Source organism: Tigriopus californicus, chromosome 1, assembly GCF_007210705.1.
Source record: "Tigriopus californicus strain San Diego chromosome 1, Tcal_SD_v2.1, whole genome shotgun sequence".
Lineage (NCBI taxonomy): Eukaryota > Metazoa > Arthropoda > Copepoda > Harpacticoida > Harpacticidae > Tigriopus > Tigriopus californicus.
In genome coordinates, this window is record NC_081440.1 from 5,861,330 (window position 1) to 5,874,526 (window position 13,197).

General features: G+C 40.9%; 1 protein-coding gene across 1 annotated transcript in view; it reads right to left on the reverse strand.

Moving 5' to 3' along the window:
• Positions 1–4,265, reverse strand: part of LOC131881684 (fasciclin-1-like) — a 7,631-nt gene extending 3,366 nt beyond the window's left edge. The window contains exons 1-6 of the mRNA XM_059228625.1: positions 4,010–4,265; positions 3,638–3,937; positions 3,250–3,567; positions 2,108–2,575; positions 1,771–2,034; positions 1,484–1,698 (exon numbers count right to left, since the gene is read on the reverse strand). Coding sequence (XP_059084608.1) covers positions 1,484–1,698; positions 1,771–2,034; positions 2,108–2,575; positions 3,250–3,567; positions 3,638–3,937; positions 4,010–4,144 — 1,700 coding nt within the window. The 5' untranslated portion in view covers positions 4,145–4,265. The remainder of the gene's footprint in view (positions 1–1,483; positions 1,699–1,770; positions 2,035–2,107; positions 2,576–3,249; positions 3,568–3,637; positions 3,938–4,009) is intronic.
• Positions 4,266–13,197: the final 8,932 nt, after the last annotated feature.

The window sequence follows — 13,197 nt, forward strand, 5'->3', positions numbered from 1 at the left end:
TTGGATCACAATAGTTTTTACAATCTGTTCAATTTTACATATATACTGTCCCATTTAAGGTTCAGGGTCAGCCATTTCTAACCTCTCCCAATACGAGAGTTCTCTCATATCCTCAATGTTTCTGGTAAAACATCTTTGGTGTTCCGTGCAGCAAGCTGAAAGACCAATAAATCCACCCCAAATGGTCACCTCGGCAGGCTCCTTTGTACGAGTATGTCATGCAGCGCCATCTTGGAACCAGCTGATGAAGAAGACATGTGCCGCGTTTCTTATTGTCATGATCTTGCCTTCGCCCTCCCTTAGTGTGTAAGTTCGTTTTGACTATTACCGTTCGTTCATTCTATTGCCTTTACTCACCACCCTGTTTACATTCTATTTCGCAGCCACAAGCAAAGTTTACCCAATAAACCATTACGTCTATACAATTGGCGTGTCTAATTTGAGGGTTTTCGCTGCGCGAAGCCGACGACCCAATCGAACCGTGCAGTAGGCCGAAGTTTGGTAGCCGGATAGGCCCCCAATCGGGAGGAACGCCAGGAACCTCAGGACATTTGGACTTGTTCGACATTTTGCAAACTTGCTGAACTCATTGGAGCCCAAATAGGTGAGGTAAATTCAAGATGTGGCTTAGCAATCGACTTGCAGAGTCAGCATAGTAATACTATCCTTGAACTTATCGTCCGATGTAACCAACCACACATTTGAAAAGCTTTATCCACCTTCAACTGAAAATGGTCATCCAACTTTCCATTATTTTGGAGGACTACGCCTAAATCTTTCATAGATGAGACCTGCTCAATATCTTTGCCTCCATTATCTACAGGTGGAGTATTCAAAGGACTTAACCCGAAGGGACGGTCACTCAGCGGAATTTCATTCCGCTCAGGGCCATTTTACTCTCAGTTACCCATGAGTAGATTCTCTCTAGGTCCTTTGCCAGGCTACTAGAATCTTGGCCATTCCTACCAGAAACTAACTAGGTGTTGCCTGAGAAAAGGGACTGGCACTAATATTTAGTCTTTGACGCGGGGGCAACGAAAATATTGAAAAGGAGCAGTCGTTCAATGAAGCCCAGCAGGAACCTGACTTGAGTTTTGCTACCTATCATGAATGTTCAATTGAGAACCTTGCCTTTGATACCAATCTCATGGAGCTTGTTAACTAAAAGGTCATGCATGATCTAGCTTGTCCTAGGCCAATACTACAATGTACGTACTACAACAAATTGATCCCTAATTAATCTAATGTAGAATAGCCTCAAAACTCAACAACACTGAGCAACCATCTACCCATTTTTTCATAATAACGTGTGCGCACTGCAAGAAGTTCTCAGAAAAATGCACCCTCGTTCTGCATATTTGGCTAAAGCTTGAACCTTAAGCCCGGCTTGCAACGAAATCGCAAACTAAAGTAAAGCATGATGTCCAAACTGAACCAGAGATCCATACAAAATTTGTTCTAAAAAACAAAACAAATTCCTTACCTCATGTTGGGATCGGAGTTAATGCGCTCGCCGCAGGTTTGGTAAGGAATCCCTAGCACTCGGTCCACGATATGGATGACCCCATTGATGGTTCCGATGTCTTTCTCCACCACGGAGGCATTCACTCCTCGGCCCTCCACCGTCATAAACTGATACTTGGGATCGTAATGAAACCACACACGGTTATTGGCCAACGAGGCAGGCGAAGAATATGTCTATGGAATACGCGATTTCGTTGGCACTTTTCAATGGCGTAGGGGTCACAACTCCTGAAAATCTAGTCTCACCAAGTCTCCACCCTGTTGCAATCGATAATCGGAAGACACAATTCGCTCGCGGACAAAATGAAGCCCAAGCATCTCCGCTCTGAGGTAATCATTGCCCAGGACAAAATCTAGGCGCTCCATATCAACCTTCTCCATGGCCTCATTGCTGGGGGCCAAAATGGTACCATCTTTGGCCTCGATAATGGCTTCCGTGAACAATCCACCCTTATCCCGAAGTAGTTTGGCAAACATGGACAGCCGATTTCCTGGTTGTCTGCCCTCAGACTATCATATTTTATCAAATCATATGTCATAATAGCTCCTCAATCAACTTCGAGTTCTTACTAGAGAATCTTACCATAACATATTCATAGAGCGAGTTCGCCACCACCATCAAAGGTTTGTCGATGAGATGGACCACGCCATTTTGAACGGGGATGTTGCCCTGGACAATTCTGGCCACTACCATTCCTCGTGGATGAATTCGATCTCCCACAATAGTATTGGATCTGACCACCACTGGACTGGCCTGTTGGAGTTCTAGGGATCGTAGTTGGTCCTGGTTTAAGGTCTCGTCTCCATCTTGGTTCACCGAGTACCTCGAATACGATACTCGTCCTTGACTGTCCTCACTGGGAAATCGTGGTACCGAATCCGAGTGGGTTTGAAAGCCCGTGAGTTGTAGACTGACGTTGACTTGAACACCCTTGGGTAGCCAGGCTACCGTTGGATGTTCTTGAGTGGGGGCGTGGCTGGTGAAAAGCATCTTGTGAGGAACAATGTGACCCTCCAGGACGGTTTTGTCCACCAAGTCTTTTTGGATTCTCTAGAAAAGATGAAGAAGGGGCTTTGGGTCTAAAGAATTTGTTGTAAAGTACATAGGTGAAATGATCACCCATGGAGCTTTGGAACAACCAAGCTGCTGGGTTTGATGTCCACGCAGATAAAGTAAAAAAAGTGATTGATTGTATCTTCGAACTTGGTCTGACAAAGGAAGGATTAGCGCAGATTTATCACATGAAACTTTCATATTAAAAAAAATTTCGTCTGATTAATTTGCAAGTGCACGTTTCTTCAGAATTGAGCTTGACTGAGACTAATCAAAGGAACCATCTAAAATCATTGGATCCATCCACGAAGAAATATATATTTCTAAAGTTGCATGAGCCACTCATTCCCAGACCTGCGCTAATTACTTTTAAAATGTAATAACACTTGCATTGGTTTCAAATGCAATAGATTACAACTATAATTATTCGGTTTTCAAATGGTACACATTCCTTGTGTATACTTTTGAAATACTTCTCATTTCTGATACAAATATCTCAATTCGATGGACTGAAATGTAATTGGTTACTCTAACCACCCCATTGTTCTTCGATTAAATTGACTGCAATCCTAATTAATCGGAAACAAAATTGAAACCACGTCATGGCCATGGGCATCTCACTGATCAAGTTCCAATCGTTTCTCCGTCCCCGATTTCGGCTGGTTTCTTACCGTTCCAACTCTGGAGATGGTCGAGGTCACGGTGCTCTTGAGACGGTTCCGCTCGTAGTCATAACCCAAGTTCGGGTCCACGCTTTCAAAGGCATCATCAATGGGAATGAAGAACGTGTGCTGTCCGGGCACGCCGAACATGTGCGTCTTTTGGTTGAACTCGGCCTGACCGAAAAACGTGCGGGTCCGCTTCCCTCGAAGGTTGTACAACGTGGATTGGCTGAGCAATTTGCGGGCATCGAGCTGCGCAAAATACTCGGCCTCTCGGACCGAGGTCGGCACCAAGGGTTCCAACACGCTATCAATCATGTGAAGGACCTATGACATGAATAACCCTCATATTGGTTAAGTGAGGATAGATGAGACTGGAGATGGGATGGAAAGAAACCTGTTCATCCCCACGAGACGATCGAGCTCGGATATTTTCTCGCACGATGCGGGCTTGATTGACGAAGATCCCTTGGCGGTCCCGGGTGATCCACAGCGGTGGATTGCCCGTGACCAAAGAGGTCATCTTTTCGGGGAATTGTTCCACCATGAGAGCGATGTTGGTCATGTGATTGAGGATCAGACTCTCAGTGGATCGTCCGGGATATCGGGCCATGGCTGCATTGGTCGGAGCGAAGACACTCACTTGCCGGTCCAATAATGCCCGATGCAAGCCATCAATTTGTAGAAATTTGGCGAACTGAAAATGACGGTGGACCTGTGAATGGATGGCTCTAATCACGTAGTCAAACGATGGCCATCTTCATCTTACTTCTGACAATTCATTGGTAGTGTTGACGATATCCAGGATGGATTCCTCCAAGCGTTGCCCACAACTGGGTCGTAGGCTCAAACATATCAGCGCCCACAGCCAGAGATATCCAAGCCAGGACAGGGGGACGCCCATTGTTCCGGGTTAATGTCTCGATACTCCGGGAATACTCTTGCCAACCAGGGACGGTATTAGTGACCGGTAATAAGGTTTTTTTTTCTTAACCCAAAATTGTCAAACGGACTTCTCGAGTACGATTTTGGTACTTCAGTTCCGTGATTATCAATTTGGAGCATTGCGTTATGGAATCATCACTGCCGGGGGATGCCATCCTCAACACCATGATTCATCCAAAGAAGATCACAGACTTTTTTCCCTTGCCTTACACGCGTCTCGTTCTTGATTAGATAGGAATGGATTGAGTAGGGCTCTGTAACTAGAAGAGTACAAAAGTGAGATCAGTGCATGCCAGAAATTTAATTCGAAATCCTTTCCAAAACAATGAGTTTACTTGGGCCCCAGATCTACACCAAACGCATTTACATAATGTTCTCTGATTCTATGTTTCATATCTGGCTTTTACTACCCTTAAGGCACCCTTTAATGTACTTTAAATGTTTCAGATGCCAGTTGTTGAGCCACTTTCTACATTTCTATGTAAAAATACCTAGTTTGAATCTGGTGTTGCTGTGATTGCAGATAAGGATGCCTGAAGAGTAACTTAAGCCTTAGCTCTAACTCTTAAAGCAATTATGCGTTTGGTTTGGATCTGGGATCCATGTAAGCTCAATGTTTTGGAACAGAATTGAAAGTTCAAAATTAACTGCAATTGTGCTCTGAACTTACTGTTGCACTCTTTTAATACAGGGCACTAGGATTGAGTACAAAAACATTGAAACTATGTAGGACCAGTTTTAAGGCCAATTTCTCTCAAATGTTTGTAAAATGTGACACCCACCACCCACTATCTTTGTGAATTAACTTGAATGAAGTTTTACTCACTTCACAAACTTAGATTAGCGATACAGCTTATCAAAAATCTTTGACCATTGCTACATGAGCAAACATATCTAAAGACCTTTGTCTTAGGAACTAGTTGAACAAAGCTCTTTTCATAAGTCCACAGGGCTTTATTGTATGGCTCTTGTGCAAGTACACATGTATGAAACTGAACATGCCATTTTCAGCTGTAAACAAAATAACTGTCCATAATCATGGAACAAGTTATTGACCCCTCGGTTCCTTTTAGACTGTGGCTGGTTTGGTTTGTGCACTCTATGGGTTTGTGCTAGTCAAAACAATCAATCTAACGCAATGCTCCAAATTGATAATCACGCAGCTAAAGTACGAGAATCGGACTCGAAAAGTCCGTTTAACCAAAATTGTCAACAAACTTAGGCTGCGTGATTTTTTTAATTATGTTGCGCGACCGCCCATCCGATGTCAATCACAAAACAAATGCTAATGGTGCATTTAGACGACACTTATTTTGACACATATTGTGGTCACATACGGCTTTCACATGACATATTCCCGAACACATGGCCACATATTTGATTTGGAACCTGCTCCAATTTTCTGCGATATGTGAAACAATTCTCAGGCAAGGTCAGCGCAATGGCCCAATGCAAGATTAAGCGTGACCTTAGGGATATAATTGCAATCAGTATTTTTTCACGATCCTCAATCCTGTTTGGGGTGAAATTATTTAATGACTAAAATTCAAGTTTGAATGTGTTCAAAATAACGGCATTTGCGAGATATGTTGCAAATTTGAAGAAACAAAATGCATTTTGACATAACTTTGAGTGGTCAGATATGGTCTCCCTTGGAGTTTAACAATTGACCAACACAGAGCTCCCATTTAAACCAGCATGACCAGCGATAAAATAAATCAGATGCTTTGTATTTACCAAATAAGTTTATTCTTAGTACAAGAAAAATGAAACAATTTACCCCCTTGAATTTTCTGAAGTAAGTCACTCAGCATTGTAATGACGGCAGGAAACGTTGTCATAGACTGGCAAATGAAACCAATGGAACTTTTCATATTTTTCCAAACTTATCATTTTGGTCAACTAATACTCCTACCTTTGTCACCTGATCGCACGCCATCATTTAGAACCAGTAGTCTTGTCAAGGCCCAGTATATTTGACACAGATAGTCTTCTGTGTAGTACTGGTGTGTGTAAATTCTCTGAATCTCGATTTGTGTCACATTGTCAACTTTTCGTCGAATATGTGATCACAATATGTGTCAAAACAAGTGTCGTCTAAATGCACCATAAGCGAATAAAGTTAACTCGTGAGTACGGGTCGAAATGTGACGACCATATATAGTCCAAAGGTCATGTCAGAAACATAAACACATAAATATAGTAAGAGCATAGCATTAAACATGATTAAGACAATTTGGATGTATGTATGCAGGTAACATTACAGATGGCGTTGACTAAAATAAGTTCACTTTTCAGAACCAAATAAGGACCCGCCCACAAGTACAGACGCCATTTGACAAGGAAGGTGATGGTCTTGGGCGGCATTAAGATAATGAGCAGGGCGAGGAAAAACATTGCTTTTTGTCCTTGAGAGGAAAAGCAAGAGGATTGACGAAAACTGGTTTTGGACGCCACCTTGACGTTTCTCATTTCAAAAGCTTCGTTTCAGCTAGTTTGAGGCCTGTGAAGAACAAAATTTCAACCCTTTCAGAAGTATTCTCGACATCAAAATGCAATATTTTTCCCCGGCCTACTCATAACTAAAGCTCGGAAAATTGCCTTGTTTTCAGAGGCCAAATATCTGTTTTTAAATTGATTTTTTGGGGAAATAACTGATTGAAAGCATACAAATAACTGATCTTTTAAAAGGACTTTCACGTTTCTTTGCACGTTCTCATATATAAACCTTTTGTTGGAATACCTATTTATTCAATTTCAATGCGTGAAGTGAATAGAGGTTTGAAGAAAGTTGGAAGAGAAGAGTAAGGTGCAAAAGTGTTTTAAGTGTTGACCATGTTGACCTTTTGAAATCCAATCTTGGAAAAGATTACTTGTCAAGAGAGATCCAGTTAATAAATACGCAGTTTTCTTTGCTGATAACCAGTTTCCAAGGTATGACTTTAGCTCAAAATTCTTTGGCTCCAAATCTGACGTATGGAAATGTTCCATCCCTTCATGAGTGGGTGGAAACTTATTTTCCAGCCACTCATGAACACAGAGCCATAAAGTTTCTGATTGTGGTGCTTGGTTACCTGGTTACCTTAGTTACCGCAGTAGGTAGAAAATGAAAGGAGAAAGAGAGGAAGAAAGTAAAGGCTGTTGTTTTATCAGTCATCTTGCCTTTGGTGACCATATTCAGTCAAGCACAAAATGGCCTGAATGAAGAATTTAGTATAATGGGACTTTTTTGGCACGAGAAAACACCAATCTGCTGCCCAAGAGTATGAAAGGGACTGAAATTGTTAATCAATGAACAAAGTCATCAGATGTCATCCAATCCTCACTTCATTCTGTAGTCACACTTCCATCTCCCATCGATTGATCAACACTTATCTCCGGAATCCGGATTCATTAAGACAATTGAAGCCTCAACCCCAGTGAACCCACCCACCCTAGGCCTGTTCTCGGGCTTAGCCCGGCCATGGACCCGGCCCCTTCATTTACATCCGTGCCATGAGCACTTGCTGCCATTCAGCCCTCGGCCGGCACACACGGCCTTGATTGATCCTCTACACCCTCAAGACCCAAGCATCAAGACCAGCCAGCCACTTTTAGACATTCTTCCGCTCTTTTCCCGCCCGCCAATTCTAGCCATGAATGCCAGATCAGTCGGATCTCAACGGATCAAGTCCTACCCACTGACTCAAGTTATGAGTGAAGCTCTGAGAAATGATTTTATAACTGAAAAGTTATTTTTCGGTCAAAATAAGTTGTTTTGGAACTTTTGAGATTATTAGAACGAATTCCCTTCTTGGGCCCTTGTGTGAGGGTATTAGTTATTATTCTAACTGAACTGATTTTCTATTTGCCGCATTTTTTGGCCGGCCCTAGTGATCAGTCGTTGAGATAACCCTTACCGAACCACCAGTACATATTTCATTACCGTAAATGGATTCTGGTCTCGTTCGGAATCTCACATTGTAGGAAGAATATCAAGTTTAAGGGAATATGGCCAGCCACTGCTATTACCTTGGAACAGAGTTCCGATAATTTTGATGTCCGACTCGAGATAATACCAGAGGGCTAGTCACCCGCAAAGTCACACCAAGTACAACTGAAGGTTATCTTATAGGATGACGGACACAACATTGAGCTCGCTAGGGTAACTTGACCAGGGATTGTTGGGATGGTACAATTGAAATTAATTAGGTAGATAAGATAACCAACCCAATTAAAGGGAACTAATCGGTTGGTCAGATATGCATGAAAAGCAAGCTGAGACAATTTGATGAAGGAAATCTTAGAAAAAAATCAGTTAAAATTTTTAAAAATGGGAATGCTTTAGGTTAGCTTTAACATCAAGATTTATCCTGATAAGATGGAAGCATTTATTAAGAATTGAGTAATAAGGTAAGAACTTACTCTGTCATTTCTGAATATTTCTTTGGTGACCCAAGGAATGGTGGAATGATAATGCAATGCTGATTGTTTCTAAAGTCTGATCTCCTCCTCCTCCATGCTATCCATCCCACTTCTAAAATGTCCGAGGAATATACGCGCCAAGTATACTTAGCGCGGGAGCTCAATGTTGTGTCCGATATACTATAAGATAACCCAACTAAATTATCTGTACGTGTTGCAGGATTTGGCCCACTTTGGTTAAAAGCCATTTGTAAAGCGATTTTCTTTTTGACAGAGAAGCACAAAATAGCATAAAACACTGGTTAGTAATCGTTAGAAATCAATTCAAAATTCAAAACAGCCAAAAATAGAAATCATCTGACACATTGAAATAATCTTTTTATCATACTTACATACGTTTTCAATTCGTTTTCACGTCTGATTGTAGCCTTGACATGCTGGGAGGGGACTTTTGCATTGAAGCGAGACACAAATCAAGATATATCACTCGAGTCCAGCAATGGAAAAAATCAAGATTGATCGAATTTCTGCCACTTTCTGCCACAAGTGGCTGAAAATGGTAGAAAGTGGCAGAACATGGCAGAAGTTTGAAAATGGCAGAAATTGCTGAAAGGTGGTCAAAAATGGCCTCCGGTGTTTAGAATGGCCAATCTTGATTCTAACAGATGTCAAAGATGAGAAAGATCATATGGGTTGGATAAGTTTTTCATGTGTCATTTGCTACAAAGCATATTGACATAGCCTTGGCTGAAATGCAAAACACTCCTCAAATATTTATATTTATACTATTTGATGGTTGATTGAATCGATAACATTATCCATAGACCACTTGCAGTGTCCAAGGCCTAGCCACAACAATTACAGCTTTTTTCAAAGTCATCAAAATGGTAATTGAATACGACATAACTTTTTAAATGCAATTGTCGTCATTTTGACTTTAAAAAGTTGAGCTCAAATGGCGTCCCTGACTCAAATCGATTGCGGTGGCAAAATTCAAACTCGATCACACTACAATGACGTTTAGTTCTTGTATCTCACATTCGATGCAAAATACCCATCCCAACGTATCAAACTACATACAGGTGGGCTTAAAAATTAACGGAAGTGGTCGTAAATACTAGAGAAAGATGATTTAGAATAACACAAAGAATTCTATTTTCTGCCATTTTTTTACCCATTTTTGCCATTTTTTGCCACTTTTCTGGACCAATTTCTGTCATTTTCCCACCACTTTTTGCCAGGTGGTAGAAAAATNATTTTTTTACCCATTTTTGCCATTTTTTGCCACTTTTCTGGACCAATTTCTGTCATTTTCCCACCACTTTTTGCCAGGTGGTAGAAAAATGGCTTTTAATAATTCCTCATTCCTGCTAGAGTATGAATGGAGCTTGAATTTGGCCACAACAATCAATCATGAGCCGGGCTGCCATGAGGCGGATCTATTTTTAGTAAAAAATGACTTGATTACAACTGAGATTGCACGTTGGACAGATTTAAATATCATTCCGAAGCAGATGACTGAATATGCATTCGCTTTGGCTGCAATTTGAAGCTCGTGAATAATAATTTAGCTGCTATATACAATATGCAATAATTAGGGAATTACTAAGATTTAAGTTAGTGTTGAAATGTGTGCTTCTAAATTGGGCCCATTTAGATGCATGGATCATGCCATTATTGTCTTACATCATTCACAATTGATTTTATATTTAGATCAAGCATATCAAGCACCGGCGGTCATTTTGGACCACTGTTCGCCATTTGCTACCACTTTCTGCCATTTTCTGCCATTTTTTTGCTATTTTGACCAGTGATGACAAAAATCGATTCGAAAGGAATTTCTGCCATTTTCTACCATATCAGTTGCGCATGAGAAAAGGCAAACACGGGGAATTGATCTCACAGAAAATGTGTGGCATCGCAAAATAAACCTACGGGCCCAAATTTCACATTTACGAAACTGGTAGACATCGTTGGAAAAGTGATTGAAACATCGGGGTATTTCCTTCTAACCTATGCCAGCCCCGAGATGATTCAGCGATTACATGATCACCCCATAATAGTATCAATTGATGGTACTCATGGCCCAAATGCGTCTAAATTTGTTTTGATAACCATCGGGTATGTTTGGTTAGCAAATACTTAAGCCCTTACGTGTCCAATTCAATATTGTGTAATCCATTTGTGTATCAAACATCGTTTAAGCAGCCTTCAAATTTATTGCAATAACCAAAATAACAAAAACTGTAATTCTTTTTTCCACTACGGTTAATTTTATGGACAATTCCAGTTAATGAAAAATATTTGTGCTTTATTCACTAAATGTATTGCTAATTCAATTGCACATCGTTTAATGGAGAATATTTTTCAAGGGCTCACAATGTGTTAAAAGGCTTTGTTCCCAAGCTTTGTTCAAACTTTCTTTTATAATGAAAGTGGGTATGGACGTATTTTGTTACCAACCAAGGGCCCGTTGGACGTCAAGCGCCCTTAAATGGCTTGGCCAGGCCAGCTACGCTTGGGGCTCCTCCCCACAACCTTCATATTGAACGTTACCACCGGACCATCAGAACTTGAATATCGCCCGATTTTGCATTGGGCTCAAAGAAGTAAACAAGGGGTTTGTTCGGAAGGATATCATGTCCAAGGAGGGGATCAGATGATTTAGGATATCAAAATTGACGATGAATTTCAAAAAGTGTCATCCAACCGAAGCCGGGATTGGCAGTTACAGCGTCGAGAGGATTAACGGGAATTTCGTCCAAATCGTTGAGCAAATACCCTCAACGAAGGAGCGTGATTGTTTCTCAATAAAACGAAATATATTCCCTTGTAATTCTACACTCTGCTCGGTTCGTTACGAAAGTTGACCCAAAGAGAGGACGTGTGCCCATGAATATATTTCCACGGGCACCCGGTATGCTTACAGGGAGGCACACAAAAGCTTCATTGGCAAATGTTTTATTTTCTCTTGAAATTAACATCTCTTATATACACCCAGAGTAATATCTGCAAGCATAATAACATTTTGGCTTTGTTGGCTCTGAAAACATCAGTCAGAGGAATGAAAACGAGCTCTTCAAACATGAACATTTTAGCACGGCTAAAAGAAGTTCCGAGACCGAGGAGATGGTTGGAATAATCAATGAGGAGCCGGCCAGAAGCCGAGAGGTAATTTTTGTTTTGAGACGCAGGCAGGAGAAATACGAGGCGCCCGCCAAATCAAATGCGAAAGGAGCTGCTGGTGATAAATAAGCAAATTATAACCGTTCATTACAATAGTGCAGGGTGTTGCATTCCCTGTAGCACTTATAAATGCCCGTGAAAAACCGAAACAGAAGAGGTACTAAAAAACCAAGATACAAATCTCAATATTAGACAAAAAACGTTTCTAGGGTTTCAAAAAGTTGAATGCAAAAATACGAAATTCTAAAAAATAAAAAAAGAGGCCGAAAAACAGGTTTTTTTCTTCTAAAATTAGTTTTTATAGATGTGAATGAGTGAAACTGAGACAGTTTATAAAATAAATGCAAGTCTACATGAACCATTCCTTTAATGGATAAAAGAACTAAACCTTTAATTTAATCGTTCAGCAAAGAAAGATGAAACCTCAAAAGTAAGATAAAACACGCCCAGTATCTCTCCAAGAAGTACGTATGTTTAGGCAATAGGTCATCAGCTAATGAATTGATTGGCCATCTCAAATTGTTACTCTCTCAGATGTGGATCTAGAAAGGCCTTCAAGTCAATGGCATCATGACCCAGGCCATGGGTTTTCACTGGCCTTCACCAAATTCACATAAACTGAAGTCGTCAATAGCTTTTACTACTGTTTAACTTTGATTCGCCCAATCAACTACATTTTATCAATCATTAACAACCAGTAAAAGATACGGGACCTTCCCAGTGCTCATCTTTTTCTATGGTCTTCACTTGCGACGTCCCACCTCCACCTTGCTCACCCTTAACGCGGCCAACGACTCCCTCTTTAAATTACTCAGCCCATACCTCTGAGGGTAGGTTTTGATATGTGTAGCAAATGTGCTAATTACAAGACTGCGTTGGCGTTTGACTATATATTGATTTGTGGTTGATTGGGAAATACACTCTACTTCATGAACCAGCGAGTATCACAACCCTTTTAACAACTACATATGCCAATAATACATGGATGCATTTCATGAGCAAAATTGAGCTCCTTGCCATTGACTGAGCAATTGTTGGGAACCTGACCTTTTTGGACGCAATGTCTGGTCAAACCGTGCGCTTCCAGGTCAAGAAAATGTCAACATATGATCGTCCTGGGACCAACATTTCTTCGGAATATTGACGGTTACACGCAATTGTCCGGCAGCAAAATTGGCAATCTGTCCAATCTGGCCCATCCTCTACAATACATGTACCAAAATTTCCATTACTATTTCTGTTCAATAGCGTTTATCTTACTTATTCCTCAAAACTGAGCTGATTGTTGTCAATGCTATCTGTATTGTCGCCTTTTTTTCAATATAGATATCGTTTTAACCCTGTTTTGTGCTCTCATTTTACTTGTGTATATAAATTGCTGACCTGACCATTGGATCAAATACGGGACTAAGATTTCAACTT